The sequence below is a fragment of the Pipistrellus hanaki genome (genome assembly GCF_964339955.1).
Source record: "Pipistrellus hanaki genome assembly, chromosome: 6".
In the NCBI taxonomy this organism is placed as follows: domain Eukaryota; kingdom Metazoa; phylum Chordata; class Mammalia; order Chiroptera; family Vespertilionidae; genus Pipistrellus; species Pipistrellus hanaki.
The window spans coordinates 35,963,591-35,981,454 of record NC_140508.1 but is presented as its reverse complement, the minus strand read 5'-3'; the positions used below and the strand labels follow the sequence as shown (position 1 = coordinate 35,981,454).

General features: G+C 49.7%; 1 protein-coding gene across 7 annotated transcripts in view; it reads right to left on the bottom strand.

Annotated features, from left to right (window-relative positions):
• Positions 1 to 17,864, bottom strand: part of ASIP (agouti signaling protein) — a 75,616-nt gene that overhangs the window by 932 nt on the left and 56,820 nt on the right. For 6 of the 7 annotated variants that reach the window (XR_014795403.1, XM_084888601.1, XM_084888596.1 and 3 more), the window contains 3 exons: positions 5,593 to 5,762; positions 4,268 to 4,329; positions 356 to 566 (listed from right to left, as the gene is read on the bottom strand). Coding sequence is in view for 6 of the 7 variants with exons in the window: in XM_084888601.1 (XP_084744727.1) it covers positions 390 to 566; positions 4,268 to 4,329; positions 5,593 to 5,762 (409 nt within the window). In the remaining variant the exon portion in view is untranslated. Of the gene's footprint in view, positions 1 to 53; positions 150 to 355; positions 567 to 4,267; positions 4,330 to 5,592; positions 5,763 to 17,864 lie in introns of those variants that run through there. The other variant, XM_084888599.1, reaches the window with a different exon arrangement.

Here is a 17,864-nt window from a genome sequence, read left to right as displayed (position 1 = left end):
AATCGGTCCCCATTCCCGCGCCCCCTCCCCCAACCCCCACCTCCCATACACCCCCCCACCCCTCCAGACCACGGAAATAGTGTGTGTGCAGCCTGCCGTACTTTCCATGTAAAGTGGATCTCCTCGAAGGGAAAATGATCTTTCTGGTCCTTTAAAGAAACAGCCATACACTTTCAATCGGCCTACATAAACTATTTGGATTTTAGACCAGCCCAACCCACGTGCCCTTGAAGTCCCTCCTGCTAAAAGCTACGCCCCAACCTCAGTAGCCACGCCCGCGCCGAGTCCTAAGAAGCCACATCTTACTAGTGATCACCAGCCCTGAGGGGCCCCAGGGTCCAGGGGGTGTTCCTACCTGGGAAACGCCCCGCTGACGGCCGGGAGGCGGCTCAGCAGTTGGGGTTGAGCACGCGGCAGGAGCAGGTGCTGCGGAAGAAGCGGCACATGCAGGCGGCGCACGGGTCACAGCAGGGGGGCGCCGGCTGTTTGCAGCTGTTGCGGGTGGCCACGCAGGGATCGGGCGGCGGGGGCCGGATCCGCGTCACCTTCTTAATCGAAGCCTTTCTCTGTTGGGAAATGCCGGGGCTGACCCAACAGCCCACTCCCGCCCCACCCGACCTCACCTCTGCAGAGGAATCTTTGGGCTGTGGAGGCCACGGACCCACATCCCCACCCACTGCCCACCACCTGCTTGTCTCACTCCCGGGGGCCCTGGCTGTCCCTGATCAGGTCCCTCCGCCTCCATCCTCAGCAAAACTGACAGGGCCTGGCCTGGCCCTCTTCGCTCCCTAAGGGACCCCACTCAACTCCAGTTTTTAACTACCCCTTCTCCCTTTTGTATCTGCAACCCCTCTCAGTACTGCCTTCTCAATAAATCCTGACTCTACTCTCTTCTTCGCCTCTGCTACCCTGGGCCAGGCTGTGCTCTGTGCTGCCCTGGGCCCCTTCTAGCCCATCCTCCAGTGCTCCGAAGAAACCTCTCCGAAGACCTGTGATGGCATCCCACTCTGGTTTAAAGCCCCCAAGGCCCTGAGGCCCTGTGTGAGCCCACCCCTCCCCTCAACACCTTTACCACACTGCCCCACTGGCCTGTGCGCCAAACGAAGAAAAAGTGTTCCTACTACAGGGTTTTTGAACTGGATACTCCCTTTCCTGTGTCTAGTGCAACTGAAGAACTGAATCTTCAAATTTGATTCAATTTAGCCCTGGCTGGTGTGGTTCAGTGGGTTGGGCATTGTCCTGTGCACTGAAAGGTTGCCCCTTCTATTCCTGGTTGGGTCACATGCCTGGGTTTGGGCTCCAGAAGATGGCGAGGCAGCCAATTTCACATGAATGTTTCTCTCTTTTGCTCTCTCTCTTTAAAAAAATAAAAATCAATAAAGATCTTTAAATTTTTTCACTTAATTTTAATTTAAAACTGAAGCAGTGTAAAATTTTTTTGATAAACACTTTATTGTTTTTTTAAGGACTACGTTTGGCTTTGTTAAAAATTAATATTAAAGCCGAAACCGGTTTGGCTCAGTGGGTAGAGGATCGACCTGCTGACTGAAAGGTCCCAGGTTCGATTCAGGTCAAGGGCATGTACCTTGGTTGTGGGCACATCCCCAGTAGGGGGTGTGCAAGAGGCAGCTGATCGATGATTCTCTCACTATCGATGTTTCTAACTCTCTATCCTTCTCCTCTCCTCTCTGTAAAATATCAATAAAATATTTTTTTTTTAAAAAAAGAACTTCCTATTGGAAGAAAGGAGATTCTTATTTTTAAAGAAAAAAATATATAAATTAATATCAGAATTAAGATGTGGCCCAGCCAGTGTGGCTCAGTTGAGCAATCACCTATTAACCAGTTAGTCATGGCTGGTATCCCAGTCATGGCGCATGCCCAGGTTGTGGGCTCCATCCCCAGTAGGGGTCATGTAGGAGGCAGCTGATTGATGATTCTCCCTCATCATTGATGTTTCTATCTCTCTTCCTCTCTGAAATAAAAAAAGAAAAGAAAATAATAATATTTTGAATATATTGGGTTAAATTCAACATTAAAGTTAATTGCATGGGTTTCTTTTTACTTTTAAAAACCGTGGCTGTTAGCCAGGACCGGTTTGGCTCAGTGGATAGGGCGTCAGCCTGCGGACTAAAAGGTCCCGGGTTTGATTCCGGTCAAGGGCATGTACCTTGCGGGCGCATCCCCGGTAGGGGGTGTGCAGGAGGCAGCTGATCGATGATTCTCTCTCATCGATGTTTCTAGCTCTCTATCCTCTCTCTTCCTCTCTGTGAAAAATCAATAAAATATATTAAAAAAATAAATAAATAATAATAATAAAAAAAAACCGTGGCTGTTAGAACATTTAAAATTATATATATGGTTCCCATTGTATTTCTACTGGGTGTTGCTGTTTGAGATTACTGAATTTTTCAGTCTGATATTTAAGTGCTTTCTTGCAGAGGTTTTCCCTTCTATCTCATTATCATGTTTTAATTCCTTCAGTGTTTATCATATAATTTTTTTCATTGGTTTATTTGCTGTTTGCCTGTTTTCCCCACAAAAAACTCTTGTTCACTTCCATATTCCCAGTACCTAGCATCTATACTAATAAAAGAGTAATATGCTAATTAGACCAGGAGACCTTCCAGAGACCTTCCAGAAGTCCTTCCGGACAAAGCCATGGTGGCAGGGCCAAGGCAGAGGCAGTTAGGGGCGATCAGGCTGGCGGGGGGTGGGGTGGTGGGGCAGACGGGGGTGATCAGGCTGGTAGGGGGGCAATTGGGGGCAAGAAGGCTGGTGGGGGGCATTTGGAGGTGAGCAGGCCGGCGACAGGGGCATTTTGGGGGAGCTAGCCATCAGGGGGGTAGTTGGGGGCAATCAGTTTGGCAGGGGTGGGCAGTTAGGGGTGCTCAGGCTGGAATGGGGGGGGGCATTTGGGGTTGATCAGGCCAGCAGGCAGAGTGTTTAGGGGTGATCAGGCAAACAGGCAGGTGAGCAGTTAGGAGCCAGGGGACCCGGATTGTGAGAGGGATGTCTGACAAACATACCCTGAGGGGTCCCAGATTGGAGAGGGTGCAGGCCAGGCTGAGGGACACCCCCTCCCCTATGCACAAATTTTATGCACAGGCCACTAGTATAGATATATTTGTCAATTATATACTCTTATCTGTCAATTATATAATTTGCTTGTTCACTTCACCTAAGGCCGAGAGAGGAGCAGGAATGTTATCAAGATCAGTGCCAGGTCCTACCTCCTACCTCCTAGTCCTGGCTTCCCTTGTCTGATTACAGATGATCTGATAAAAAGAGGCACACCAAGGAATAATGTGTGCATTTCAACAATGCCTTACTCCAGTATTTCCCAAAGTGTGGGAACCTGTACCATAGTGATATGATTTTAAATGGTGCATAAATATTAAATGATGCTGAGTCCCAGTGAGAAAGAATTATTTATTTTTTATCTTGTTCAACTTAAAAGGCTCAATATAGTTTGGTGTCAATATGTCCTTAATGCCTCCCCAATACTTTCTAATCTTCCTTTTAACACAGAGAACAAACATCAGATTTAGAGCCTTTGGCAGGATATACCATTTAGCTAGAATCCACTAATGGTGTTTTATTTTCATTTTACTTATTATTTTTAATATATTCTTATTGATATCAGAGAGGAAGGGAATAGAGACTGCAACATCAATGATGAGAGAATCATCGATGGGCTGCCTCCTGCATATCTCAAGCCTGAAACCCAGGCATGTGCCCTGATCAGGAATTCAACCATGACTTCCTGATTCATAGGTCAATGCTCAACCACTGAGCCACGCTGACCAGGCTCATTTTACTTATTTTTATAGTTAACTTCTACTTATGATAAATGATACTGGTTTTCTGTCACAGTTATATAATTTATAACATTTTAATTTAAAATGTATTTAATAAATAGATTAAACTCAGATGTGGCAAAAGTTGTGGAAATGATTCTGAAATGACTGAGGTGTAGGTAACAGTGCATTCACCCAAAAGAATAAGGGGTGATAAAATTTTAGGCAGGGGCCTCGCTAGTAGAGAAAGATGCTTTTCAGCATGTCAGTTTTTTTACTCAGTGAACCTCAGCTCCTTGGGCTTCTGTGAGGGTCTGGTTTAGGACTCAAGGGCAGGAAGCCTTTAGGTAGCTGTCAGCTTCCTTTCTTCATGTAGGTCTGAAAAGTCACTTAGTTCCTACCCAGAGCTTGGGGGTCCTCCCCTTTTAAGTGCAGCCCCACCCCCACGTGAGAACTCCCAGGCCTACCTTGGAAGCTCTCTTCTTTTCTGCCTCTTTTCTGCTGATCTTTTTGGACTTCTTGTTGAGCCCTTTAAAGAGAGAAAAGAGCAAAGACAGGTGTTTCTGGGGCCCCGAGCTGCAGTGAAGTGGGGAGTGTGGAGGGGGCCCAGAAAGTCCAGGGAGGGGCAGAGGATGAGAGGTTGGCTGGATGAATCACATCTTGGCACTTAGGCCATCAGGGTCTTTTTTTTTTTTCTTTTTTTTTTTTTTCCCCATCAGGTTCTTGTTAGCCTGGCTGCTAACCTGGAGCCAGGGACTGAGAGCAAAGTGTCCTCTGAAGAAAGGTAAAGGGGAAATTCCAGAAGCCCTGTAAAATGGACTCAGTGTCTTACACATGTATAGACCTAGGTTTCCTGTAGTCCTATTTTTTATCTCTCAGAGCTTTGGAGTCAGGCAGACCTGATTTAAATTCAGTCTTTGTGATATAGCATCTGTGTAGCCTTAGCCAACCTACTTATTCTTCTTAAGACTCAGTTTTCTAATCTGCAAACAGGGTACTGTAATACCTCCCTTGCAGGGCTGTCTTGAGGATAGTAAGGTATGTTTGTAAAGTGGAAAGTCTGGCACATCGAAGGTGTTCAGTCAGTGCTTCAACCCCTTCCCTTGCCTTCATCTAGAATATCCTCTTTTGCGAGTGAGAGGCAAGGCAGTAAGGGACATTAGTTTTTATTTTAGGCTCTGAAGTGAAAAAACTGGGTTTAAATCCTGCTCGCCAATTAAGAACTGTGTGATCTTACGTTAGCTACTTAGCTTTCCTAAGACATCATTTCTTCAACCGTGAAATAAGAGTAAAAATAGTGCCTCACCTCACAGTGCCTAGCACACAATAAGTATGCTTGTTATTATTATTTCCAGATGGAATTAAAACAGATCTCTAGTACCAGCTGTAATGGCCCTGATACATTCCCTGAGCAGTCATTCTCAACCCTGGCCCGACAGGACTGGTTCATTCCAGACCTGGTTATAGTCTGCAGGATTTCCTAAAGTTTGTTACCACTGATAGGTGTGCTGTGGTTCAATAAGTATCAGAAGTGCTAAGTTAAACTAAGTTCACAAGTGTCTTAACTCTCCAAGCCTCTAACACGCCAAGCTACATTTTAGGTAGGTTGGCACGCAGGGCTTTCCTAAGCCGAATGAGTCAAGGGACGCTTTATTCGTCCAGGACTATTTCATGGGGTGAGCAAGAAGGAGCCTTGACCTATGGCAATCAGCCTGGGGAGCATGTTTGGCATCCTGAAGCCCCTTCTCAAGGGTGAGAACTCAGAAGCTGGACCCAAGGTCAGGTTACTTACCCATGACAGAGACAGAGGGGGAATCCCACAGGTCCACGGAGGAGTTGCTCCTCAGGCTTCTGTCATCTTCGGGCTTCTCTTCAGGTGCCAGGTGGCTATAAGCAGTGGAGAAGCACAGGCAGACCAGCAGGGTGGCCAGGAGCAGGCGGGTGACATCCATCTGAGGGGGCCTGAGTGGGACAGGGAAGGCAGTCAGGGGATGTGACAAGAGAATGTGCCCTCCTGCTTTCTTTGTTTCTTTGGGCTGGTGCTCTGTCCCGGCTCCACAAGTGTGCCAAGGGAACCGGAGGACCAGCAAGGCTTAAGACAGGGAAGGAGAACTGATGATGGAAGAAGAGAAAAAAGGAAAGATGGGACGAGGAAGAAAGACAAGGAATGAAGTAAGGAGAAAAGGAATGCATTGTGATTGGACTCTGCCAACCAGAGGGTGGGGTAATGTATTTCCCCCCCAAAAAAAACCAGTGGCCCCAGGAAACCCTAAGCCTGGGCAGAGTTATTCAAAGGTTCCTACTACTGCTTCACAGAGGCAGAAGTTTTACTAAGGTGGAGTGAATAAGGCTCATAAGACTCAGTGAGAAAGATGCAGCAATAAATGCTCCCTCAGACAAGTGTATGTGGTCGCATAGACTGTATTCCCACACCCAGAGGGGATGAATGCAGGTATGGTTTGAGTCAGGAGAATGAACTTGTGCACAAAGGCTAACTGTATTTATTGATTTATTAATCTGTCACTAGCCGGATTATGATGAAGCAATGGGTCCCAGAGCGGATTTCTTCTGGTATTTGTGCATGTTTGTCTCAATGAGGGCTCCAGCAGCATCTTCATATTCTCTAAATGCAGGATCTCCACCCAGACCCTCCCTGGGCATGTTCTCTGTGGTCTGGGAAGCTGAGGCTGCTTTTCTTTCTTTTTTTTTTTTTAATATATTTTATTGATTTTTTACAGAGAGGAAGGGAGAGAGACAGAGAGCTAGAAACGTCGATGAGAGAGAAACATCGACCGGCCGCCTCCTGCACACCCCCTACCGAGGATGTGCCCGCAACCAATGTACATGCCCTTGACCGGAATCGAACCTGGGACCTTTCAGTCCGCAGACCGACGCTCTACCACTGAGCCAAACCGGCTTTGGCGGAGGCTGCTTTTCTAAGGTTCTGTCTGCCCTGCCATAGGCTCTGTGGGTGAGAAGAGAATGTCTGTTCTTGCTGGTCCCGCCCACTCCTTGGCTCACCGTCTTTTCAGCAGCCTAGCCAGTATCTAGCCTATTCTTCCCAGCCTTCAGCTTGGCTGGAGTAAAATTTTCTTTTTCTCTTTTTTTTTTTTTTTTTAATCAATCTTTATTGTTCATATTATTACAAAGGTTCCTCATTTCTTCCCCCCTCCACCAGGTTCCCACCCCACCCTCTGCCCCCTCCCCATCCCCCATTGTCCTCATCCATAGGTGCACAGTTTATGTTCAGTCTCTTCCTCCCTCCCTTTCCCCGATAGTAAATCCCTTTTCAGATAGTAAATCTGTTACTTAGCATTTTCTCATATCAATAATACCTCCACATGCCCAATGATACACTTCACACAAAAGACATTTCCAAATAGGTCAACCAGCCTCATCCAGGCCCCACCCAAGGCACTCACAGATCAACACCCCAGCGCTATACTAACTCAACACATCCAGATCTAAGCCTTCATCACTTGATTCCGCAGACCCTCAAGTTCCCACAAAAGTTTCCAGCCATGTCTGAGAGGCAGCCGTGGGCAGGGACAGGCGAGGAGCGAGCTGTTTCGGGCCTGGTTGCTCCGGGCCTGGCCTCTGTTGCTCTGGTTCGTTCCACAACCAGCTGCTCCGGGTCTGGTCACTGCCGCTCCCGACCTAGTTGCTCTGGACTTGGCTGTTGCTGCTACAGGCCTGGCCGCACCCGACCCGGCTGCTCTGGGCCCGGTTGCTCCGGTCCCGGCCGCTCCGGGCCTGGCCGCTCCCAGCCTGTCAGCCGCTGCTCCGGGCCTGGCCGCTCCCAGCCTGGCAGCCGCTGCTCCGGGCCTGGCCGCACCCAACCCGGCTGCTCCGGGCCTGGCCGCTCCCAGCCTGGCAGCCACTGCTCCGGGCCTGGCCGCTCCCAGCCTGGCAGCCGCTGCTCCGGGCCTGGCCGCCCCCAGCCTGGCAGCTGCTGCTCCAGGCCTGGCCGCTCCCAGCCTGGCAGCCGCTGCTCCAGGCCTGGCCGCACCAGACCCGGCTGCTCCGGGCCTGGCCGCTCCCAGCCTGGCAGCTGTTGCTCTGGGCCTGGCCGCTCCCAGCCTGGCAGCCGCTGCTCCAGGCCTGGCCGCACCAGACCCGGCTGCTCTGGGCCTGGCCGCTCCCAGCCTGGCAGCTGCTGCTCCAGGCCTGGCCGCTCCTAGCCTGGCAGCCGCTGCTCCGGGCCTGGCCGCACCAGACCCGGCTGCTCCGGGCCTGGCCGCTCCCAGCCTGGCAGCCGCTTCTCCAGGCCTGGCCACTCCCAGCCTGGTAGCCACTGCTCCGGGCCTGGCCGCACCAGACCCGGCTGCTCCGGGCCTGGCCGCTCCCAGCCTGGCAGCCGCTTCTCCAGGCCTGGCCGCTCCCAGCCTGGCAGTCGCTGCTCCGGGCCTGGCCGCACCAGACCCGGCTGCTCCGGGCCTGGCCGCTCCCAGCCTGGCAGCCGCTTCTCCAGGCCTGGCCGCTCCCAGCCTGGCAGCTGTTGCTCTGGGCCTGGCCGCTCCCAGCCTGGCAGCCGCTGCTCCAGGCCTGGCCGCACCAGACCCGGCTGCTCCGGGCCTGGCTGCTCCCAGCCTGGCAGCTGCTGCTCCAGGCCTGGCCGCTCCTAGCCTGGCAGCCGCTGCTCCAGGCCTGGCCACACCAGACCCAGCTGCTCCGGGCCCAGCCACTCCGTGTCTGGGTGTTCCTGGACTGGCCACCCTGGGCTTGGCCGCCTCTGCCTCAGGCCTGGCTGCCACTGCCCCAGGTCTGGCTGCTCCAGTGCTGGCCGTTGATGCTCTTGTTCTGGCTGCTGCTGCTCTGGGGCCTGGCCACTGCTGCTCCGGGCCCAGCTGCCACTGCCTTGTGCCTGGCCACTCTAGCCCTGGTCGCCGCTGTTCCAACATTCTGTCCCTTTTTTCTCTTTTTTTTTTTTTCTTTTTTAAAAAAAAAACAAAACGCATTTATTTTGCAATGTTGGCTGGTGAGTTGAGTTCTGACTTAGTCTTTGATTTTTCAAGATCTTCTTTGTATTCTTTCTTAAGTAATTTTACTATCATTTGCTCTCACTTGATTTCTTCACATTGAGAACTTCTTTGGTTTCTTCCTCCTTGTCCTGGGAGCTCAGCAGGTTGGCCTGTGGCACCCCTTTGTTCTCCGCGGGCTTCCGCGCTGCTTCAGCCTGTTGCCGGGGTCAGCGCCGCCCAGGAAGCAGCCCCCGTCCTTGGCTCCGTTGCCCGCGCTCAGCAGTCGAAGGCTCAGGGGCACCCCACCCCCTGGGGGCCCCGTCGCCCGGCTCCTTGCTGGCGCCCGGCTGGCCGGTGTCCGGCAGGGGCTCCTGCTCCTCGTAGCGTTCCTCCAGTCTGGAGCTTTCTTTCTCCCTCCCACTAGGGGAGTCCAGGATCAGAGTCAACAAACTGTCCTCTGCGCACAGTGTGCGCGACTCCGGGGGCTCGGCCTTTCGCCGCGCTCCCAGGACTCCACCTCACAGCTCCATCTCCCCCTGCCCGAGCCTGGGTCCCCAGGGACTGGCCCAGACCTGGAGTTCGGGGGGTCCGGACTGAGGCTCAGAGCTGCCACCGGAGGCTTTGTTTCTTCCGGCTAGGGTAATCCAGCATCAGAGTCAACATTCAGTTCTCTGCGCGCCATGTGCGCGCGACTCCGGGGGCCCCGCATTTCGCCGTCCCCCGGGATTGTCTCCCCCTGCCGGAGCCTGGGTCCCCAGGGTCTGGCCCATAACTTGGGGCTCAGTGCTGCCAGTTTGGGGGTTCAGCCCAGGCTGGGAGTTCTATTTCCTTCCTGCTAAGGAACGCCGGGCAGCACCCAGCCCTCTCCTCCTCTCCGGCTGCGACCTCTCCGCGCGCGCGTACATGCGAGCGCGCCGCATGTCTCCGTACCTTAGGCTTTTTTTCAGCTCCTCTGATTTTCCTTCTGGTTTTCTCCCTCCTTCCTATTGTAGAGTTTTCAGTCAGTCGACTACCTGTAGCTCTGGGCCATGTCCACTCTACATTTTAGTTGTATTCCCTTGAAATTGTTGTGAGCTGCTGCGGCTAGGTGTATACCCGAGCAGCCATCTTGGATCCTCCCTGGAGTAAAATTTTCTTTATGTCTGTTCTATTCCAGAAGTAGGGGATCCAAACAGTCAGCCCTCACCCTCATTATAAACTTCTTGAAGTCCATCCTCTACTCCTCTCAGCCCTAATGACATTTCTTCTGATTTCTTTAGATCCCTTTATCATCGGGCATTTGCCTAACATGAAGTGGCCACCACTTTTCTTCTCAAAGCCTGGTAGAGAGTCAATGAAATGAGCACTGGGCTTGGAGTCAGGAGCTCTGAGATCTTGTCTTGGCTTAAGCATTAGTAAGATGTATAACTGGGTTAATCCATTCTTTATTAAAGACTCTAAGTTCCTTGTTGATAAAATGAGAGAAGTGGCTAGGCCAGTGGTTTGCATTCATTTAGTAGCGGAATTCTTCAAATAAACGCTGACTTGCAGAACACTCAAATGTAAAACAGAAAGAGGTAATAAAGAAGTTTCTTAGGCAGCTCACATCTTTGTTGTGTGGTGGTTCAACAAATCTCATGCCCTAAAGCCTAAAACATCCATTCAGGCCCTTAGGTTCTTACCTCATGCAATTTGATCTCTGAGGTTCTAGCTCATATTAGCTATAGTTAAACAAAAAAAAAAAAACATGTATAAAAAACAAACCAGTCCTAGCCAGTTTTTCTCAGTGGTTAGACTTGAGTGTCGACCCACGGACTGAAGGGTTGCGGTCAAGGGCATGTACTTAGGTTGCAGGCTCGATCCCTGGCCCTGGTTGGGGGTGTGCAGGAGGTAACCAATTGATGTGTCTCATATCAATGCTTCTTAGTCTCTCCCCTTCCCTTCCACTCTCTCTAAAAAAATTCAATGGAAATTTTTCCTTGGGTGAGGATTAACAACAATAACAAAAGGTTCCTTTGCTATATAAGCAACAATAAGTAATAAACTTAAAATGTAATTTCTTAGAACCCAAGTAACTTAGTGGAACTATAAAACTACTCTGAGTCTGGAAAGGGTGAAGTCTCAGTGGAATTAAACTTCCTTGTGTATTGGGAGAGGGCTAAAAACCAGTATACCTTGCACCAATCCTGGGGCGGATATGTATATTCTAAATGTAATATAGGTTCATAATACCTGGTTGTGTTATAATCCTTGGAGTCAGATTTTTTTTTTTAAATTCAGAATTTTGTGGGTTGTAAGAAAACAATATCTATATACTTTATTAAACCCCATTATAAAGGGGCCCGAGAGCATCCATGATAAAAATATTGATGCTTCTGTAGCAAAAAGATGTGAATATTCATAACAACAGAACAAACAAAGGCTGTGAATTGACTCACACACTCAGGTCAGGTTTGTTGCCAAATGATTTTAGGTAAGGTCATTTTGCTGTCAAATGAATTACTAAAGGAAAATTAAAACCTTACAATTTTCAGAGTTAGGGAATTTGGAAATTTCAGGTAAAGGATTATGGGCCTATAAAAGCCCCTATTGCTGTTACCACTCTACATGGGACACACACTCCCTGCAATTAACACAGGATAATAATCCTGGCAGCAGTGACTACCTGTGTAATGTTTCTCAAGGATGATTTGGCCTTCCACTCCGTAGTAGTGAGGCAGTTCTTTGATTTGTAGTGTCACTGATGACACGTCCTCCTCTTAAACTCATCAGCTGCTTTGTTACTACTTAGCACTTAAGATGAGTTTTTCTTCAGCATGGTGGATAGAAAGAATCCAGGAAGAGGAGTCAGGTCACCTGGATGTACTTGCCATTTAAGGGGCTGTGTGACCCTGCCTGTCGGGGCCTCTGGTTTCTCATCTGTAAAATGAGACAATATGACTATATAATTCAGTATACATTATGAGGCACAGAATAGGAACTTAATAAAAAAATTTATTGAATAGAAGAATCTAAATATCTTTCTATTCTCAAACTCTATGAATTCACAATTTCTAATTCTAGCTCTCTAGGCTTTGGAGCAGGTCAGACAGTTGCACCAAGAAAGATTTTGTAAAGTCTAGTTGTGTATTTACAAATGCATCAGTGTGGTTGAATCTGACTAAACTCTGTAAAAGAAGGTGTGGAAAGTCATGGCTAAATGCAATCAGCTTATGTACCTCAAGAGTCTTGTTGATGTGTGACATTTTTTATTGATTTTTTTTTATATATATATATAGAGCAAGGGAGAGGGATAGAGAGTTAGAAACATCGATGGGAGAGAAACATCAACCAGCTGCCTCCTACACGCATCCTACTGGGGATGTGCCCGCAACCAAGGTACATGCCCTTGACCGGAATCAAACCTGGGACCCTTCAGTCCCCAGGCTGATGCTCTATCCACCAAGCCAAACTGGTTAGGGCGCCTGGATAACTTTTTTTTTTTTAATAATATATTTTATTGTTTTTTCACAGAGAGGATGAGAGAGAGATAGAGAGTTAGAAACACCGATGAGAGAGAGACATCGATCAGCTGCCTCTTGCACACCTCCCACTGGAGATGTGCCCGCAACCAAGGCACATGCCCTTGACAGGAATCAAACCTGGGACCTTTCAGTCCGCAGGTTGATGCTCTAATCCACTGAGCCAAACCGGCCTCAGCTGGATAACTTTTAATGTCTCTTAATTGACATCCTGTCTCCATTCTTGCCCTCTTCCATCCATTCCCAATAGCAGCCAGAATAACTTTTGGGGGGAGGTGGAAAGGCACAATTCAAATCACAGATCACCCCCTGCTTAAAACCTTTAATAGTTTCCCATTGTTCTTTTCCCCCAAAAAAATATTTCTTTATTGATTTCAGAGAGGAAGGGTGAAGGAAAGATAGAAACATCAATGATGAGAGAGAATCATTGATCGGCTGCTGCCTGCACAACCTAGACATGTGCCCTTGGCTGGCGTCGAAGCCAGGACACTTCAGTCTGCAAACTGATGTTCTATTCACTGAGCCAAACCAGCTATGGCTAGCTTCCCATTTTTTTTGAAATAAAATCAAAATTGCTTGCAAAGCCCTGCTACTCACTGACCTCATGTGATAGACTCTCTTTTTCAGTAATCACATTCTAGACATATTGTGCTTCTCTTCCTCGAATATGTTAAATTCTTTCCTACTTTAGCCCTAATGCTCATTGCTTGGCCTTGAACCTGAATCCCTCAGCTCTTTGAATGGCTGGATCATTGGCAATCTTTGGATCTTTGTACAAATAACACCCCTTTCTTTGAAGATTCTATCTAAAAGTATCCTTCCTGTTTCTACCTATCCCATCATCCTACTTCTTTCATAGCTCTTATCACAATTAGCAGCAGCTATCTCTGTTTAACTTCATATTGGCTTTTCTTCTTTTATAGAATTTAAACTCCTTTAGGATAGAGGAGTTTAAATTGTTGTTATATTCGCCGAAACCGGTTTGGCTCAATGGATAGAGCGTTGGCTTGGGGACTGAAGGGACCTGGGTTCGATTCCGGTTAAGGGCATGTACCTTGGTTGCGGGCACATCCCCAATAGGGGGTGTGCAAGAGGCAGCTGATTGATGACTCTCTCTCATCGATGTTTCTAGCTCTCTATCTCTCTCCCTTCCTCTCTGTACAAAATCAATGAAATATATTTAAAAAAACACACACATTAGTAACAATACCTAACTTTAAAAATAAATAAATAAATAAATAAATAAATAAATAAATAAATAAATTGTTATATTCATTATGCTGCTCCCACTAACTATCAAATAACATCTGGCATAAAGCAGGCACTCAAATATCTGGTAAATGAATAAATAGGTAAGAAAAGAAAATATTCAGACTTATTGGTCCTGTTGTGCCAAGAAAACAGGACCATAAGTCAGACTGATGGTGATTCAATGTCTTTTCCTTGGCCTTTGTTCTTTTTAAAAAAATATATTTTATTGATTTTTTACAGAGAAGAAGGGAGAGAGATAGAATTAGAAACATCGATGAGATTCATCGATCAGCTGCCTCTTGCACGCCCCCTTCTGGGGATGTGCCCGCAACCAAGGTACATGCCCTTGACCGGAATCGAACCTGGGACCCTTCAGTCCGCAGGCTGATGCTCTATCCACTGAGCCAAACCGGTTTCAGCTGTTGGCCTTTGTTCTGAGATACTGGGGCCTAGACAACTCTGAAATTTTATCACTATCCCTTATCTGAGTGCTAGCATAGGCTAAGGACTGGCTTTTCTTAATATCTTTGACCAAGAAAGGCAAAAGAGATTATCTAATTTGTGGGTTAAAGTGACTGGTAAGGAAATTGAGATGGAGATATAAAAGTCATAGGGTGTAAACAAATTAAAGAATCATAGGATCACTCTGATGCTGGATTACTAGCCGGAAGAAACAAAGCCTCCGGTGGCACTGAGCCTCAGTCCGAACCGCCCCGAAGTCCAGGTCTGGGCCAGTCCCTGGGGTCCCAGGCTCGGGCAGGGGGAGACTGGGCTGTGAGGTGGAGTCCTGGGAAAGCGGCGAATGGCCGAGCCCCCGGAGTCGCGCACACTGTGCGCAGAGGACAGTCTGTTGACTCTGATCCTGGACTCCCCTAGCGGGAGGGAGAAAGAAAGCTCCAGACTGCAGGAACGCGACGAGGAGCAGGAGCCCCTGCCGGACACCAGCCAGCTGGGCGCCGGCAGGGAGCCGGGCGACGGGGCCCCCAGGGGGTGGGGTGCCCCTGAGCCTTCGACCATTGAGCGCGGGCAACAGAGCCAAGGATGGGGGCTGCTTCCTGGGCGGCGCTGACCCCGGCAACAGGCTGAAGCAGCGCAGGAGCCCGCGGAGAACAAAGGGGTGCCACAGGCCAACCTGCTGAGCTCCCAGGACAAGGAGGAAGAAACCAAAGAAGTTCTCAATGTGAAGAAATCAAGTGAGAGCAAATGATAGTAAAATTACTTAAGAAAGAATACAAAGAAGATCTTGAAAAATCAAAGACTAAGTCAGAACTCAACTCACCAGCCAACATTGCAACATAAATGCGTTTTTTTTAAAAAAAAAAGAAAAAAAAAAGAAAAAGGAACAGAATGTTGGAACAGTGGCGACCAGGCCTAGAGTGGCCAGGCACACGGCAGTGGCAGCCGGGCCCGGAGCAGCAGTGGCCAGGCCCCAGAGCAGCCGCAGCCAGAACAAGAGCATCAACGGCCAGCACTGGAGCAGCCAGACCTGGGGCAGTGGCAGCCAGGCCTGAGGCAGAGGCGGCCAAGCCCAGGGTGGCCAGTCCAGGAACACCTAGACCCGGAGTGGCCGGGCCCGGAGAAGCCGGGCCCAGAGCAGCTGGGTTGGGAGCAGCCAGGCCCAGAACAGCAGTAGCCAAGCCCAGAGCATCCAGCCCGGGAGCGGCCAGGCTTGGAGCGGCCGGGCCCGAGGAAGCCGGGCCCAGAGCAGCCGGGTCTGGTGCGGCCAAGCCCGGAGCAGCGGCTGCCAGGCTGGGAACGGCCAGGCCCGGAGCAGCCGGGTCTTGTGCGGCCAGGCCCGGAGCAGCGGCTGCCAGGCTGGGAGCGGCCAGGCCCGGAGCAGCCGGGTCTTGTGCGGCCAGGCCCGGAGCAGCGGCTGCCAGGCTGGGAGCGGCCAGGCCCGGAGCAGCCGGGTCTGGTGCGGCCAGGCCCGGAGCAGTGGCTGCCAGGCTGGGGGCGGCCAGGCCTGGAGCAGCCGGGTCTGGTGTGGCCAGGCCCGGAGCAGCGGATGCCAGGCTGGGGGTGGCCAGGCCCGGAGCAGTGGCTGCCAGGCTGGGAGCGGTCAGGCCCGGAGCAGCCGGGTCTGTTGTGGCCAGGCCCGGAGCAGTGGCTGCCAGGCTGGGAGTGGCCAGGCCCGGAGCAGCCGGGTCTGGTGCAACCAGGCCCGGAGCAGTGGCTGCCAGGCTGGGGGTGGCCAGGCCCGGAGCAGCCGGGTCTGGTGTGGCCAGGCCCGGAGCAGCGGCTGCCAGGCTGGGAGCGGCCAGGCCCAGAGCATCAGATGCCAGGCTGGGGGCGGCCAGGCCTGGAGCAGTGGCTGCCAGGCTGGGAGCGGCCAGGCCCGGAGCAGCCGGGTCTGTTGTGGCCAGGCCTGGAGCAGCGGCTGCCAGGCTGGGAGCGGCCAGGCCCGGAGTAGCCGGGTCTGGTGCGGCCAGGCCCGGATCAGCGGCTGCCAGGCTGGGAGCGGCCAGGCCCGGAGCAGCGGCTGACAGGCTGGGAGTGGCCAGGCCCGGAGCGGCCGGGCCTGGAGCAACCGGGCCCAGAGCAGCCGGGTCGGGTGCGGCCAGGCCTGTAGCAGCAACAGCCAAGTCCAGAGCAGCTAGGTCGGGAGCGGCAGTGACCAGATCCGGAGCAGCTGGTTGTGGAACGAACCAGAGCAACAGAGGCCAGGCCGGGAGCAGCTCGCTCCTCGCCTGCCCCTGCCCCATGGCTGCCTCTCAGACATGGCTGGAAACTTTTGCGGGAACTTGAGGGTCTGCTGAATCAAGTGATGAAGGCTTAGATCTGGATGTGTTGAGTTATTGTAGCGCTGGGGTGTTGATCTGTGAGTGCCTTGGGTGGGGCCTGGATGAGGCTGGTTGACCTATTTGGAGGTGTCTTTTGTGTGAGGTGTATCATTGGGCATGTGGAGGTATTGTTGATATGAGAAAATGCTAAGTAACTGATTTACTATCTGAAAAGGGATTTACTATCGGGCAAAGGGAGGGAGGAAGAGACTGAACATAAACTGTGCACCTATGGATGAGGACAATGGGGGATGGGGAGGGGGTGGAGGGTGGGGTGGGAACCTGGTGGAGGGGGGAAGAAATGAGGAACCTTTGTAATAATATGAACAATAAAGATTGATTGGAAAAAAAAATAAACAAAATAAGTAAGAAAAAAAAAAAAAAAAAAGAATCATAGGATTTTAGAACTGGAAGAGATCTTAGGAATTATTTGTCCAGAGAATTTAAACTTGGTTACCATTAGAGTCATCATGGGAGATTTCTGCCCCCATACTTACAGTACTTTGTTAAAATATAATTTACAACAGTAAAATGCACAAATTCCCCAACCTCCCATAATAATGTCCCTATTACAATAGTCTTCCATAAAGTCTTTCTTACCATTTATTTTTTTAAATTATCTTTATTGTGGAAAGTATTACAGATGTCCCCATTTCCCCTCTACATTGACCTCTTCCACCCCACCCAGGCCTTCACCACAGTATTATCTGTGTCTATGGGTTATATATATATATCCATATAAGTCATTTAGTTAATCTCTTCCTCTTTTTTATCATTTAAACAAGTATCATAATACTTTTTTCTTTAACAACACCAAAGTGATTTGATCTCCTGGGGTTATATCTACTAGTATATGCAGACTGATTTGACTGTTCTAGCTAAAGCTTAATTTTTATGACTAACAGATGCCAAATTGAATAATATTTTAATGGGTGATTTGGGTCTAGTATGGACAGTCTTCTTCAGGGTCTTTTGAGATTAAGAAATATGTGGCAGACCCTGACTCTGCTTACGGGGCCCTGAATTAAAATTTGAGAGAAGGCTGTGTCCCTCCTCAAGAACACAAACCATCCAGGCAGCTACTTCCACTCTGGTAAAAACATACACAACTTAGGAAAAAGAGGATTTTTCAATAAGTGGAATTTTGTTTATCTGTTTTAGCTCTAATAAATATGAAATGAACCAATTCTACACAGGCAGATTGATCCCAAATCCTAAATTCTGCTTTGTAAAAGTCATTAGAAATATGATATTACAAGAGAGTTTCTGAAGACATTTATTTATTTATTTATTTATTTATTTAAAATATATTTTATTGATTTTTTACAGAGAGGAAGGGAAAGGAGAGAGATAGAGAGCTAGAAACATCGACGGAAGAGAGACATCAACCAGCTGCCTCTTGCACACCCCACACCAGGGATGTGCCCACAACCAATGTACATGCCCTTGACAGGAAACCGAACCTGGGACCTTCCAGTCTGCAGACCGACGCTCTATCCACTGAGCCAAACAGGTTTTGGCGAGTTTTTGAAGACATTTAAAGAACTGCTAAAATGTGACTCATGTCAGGGT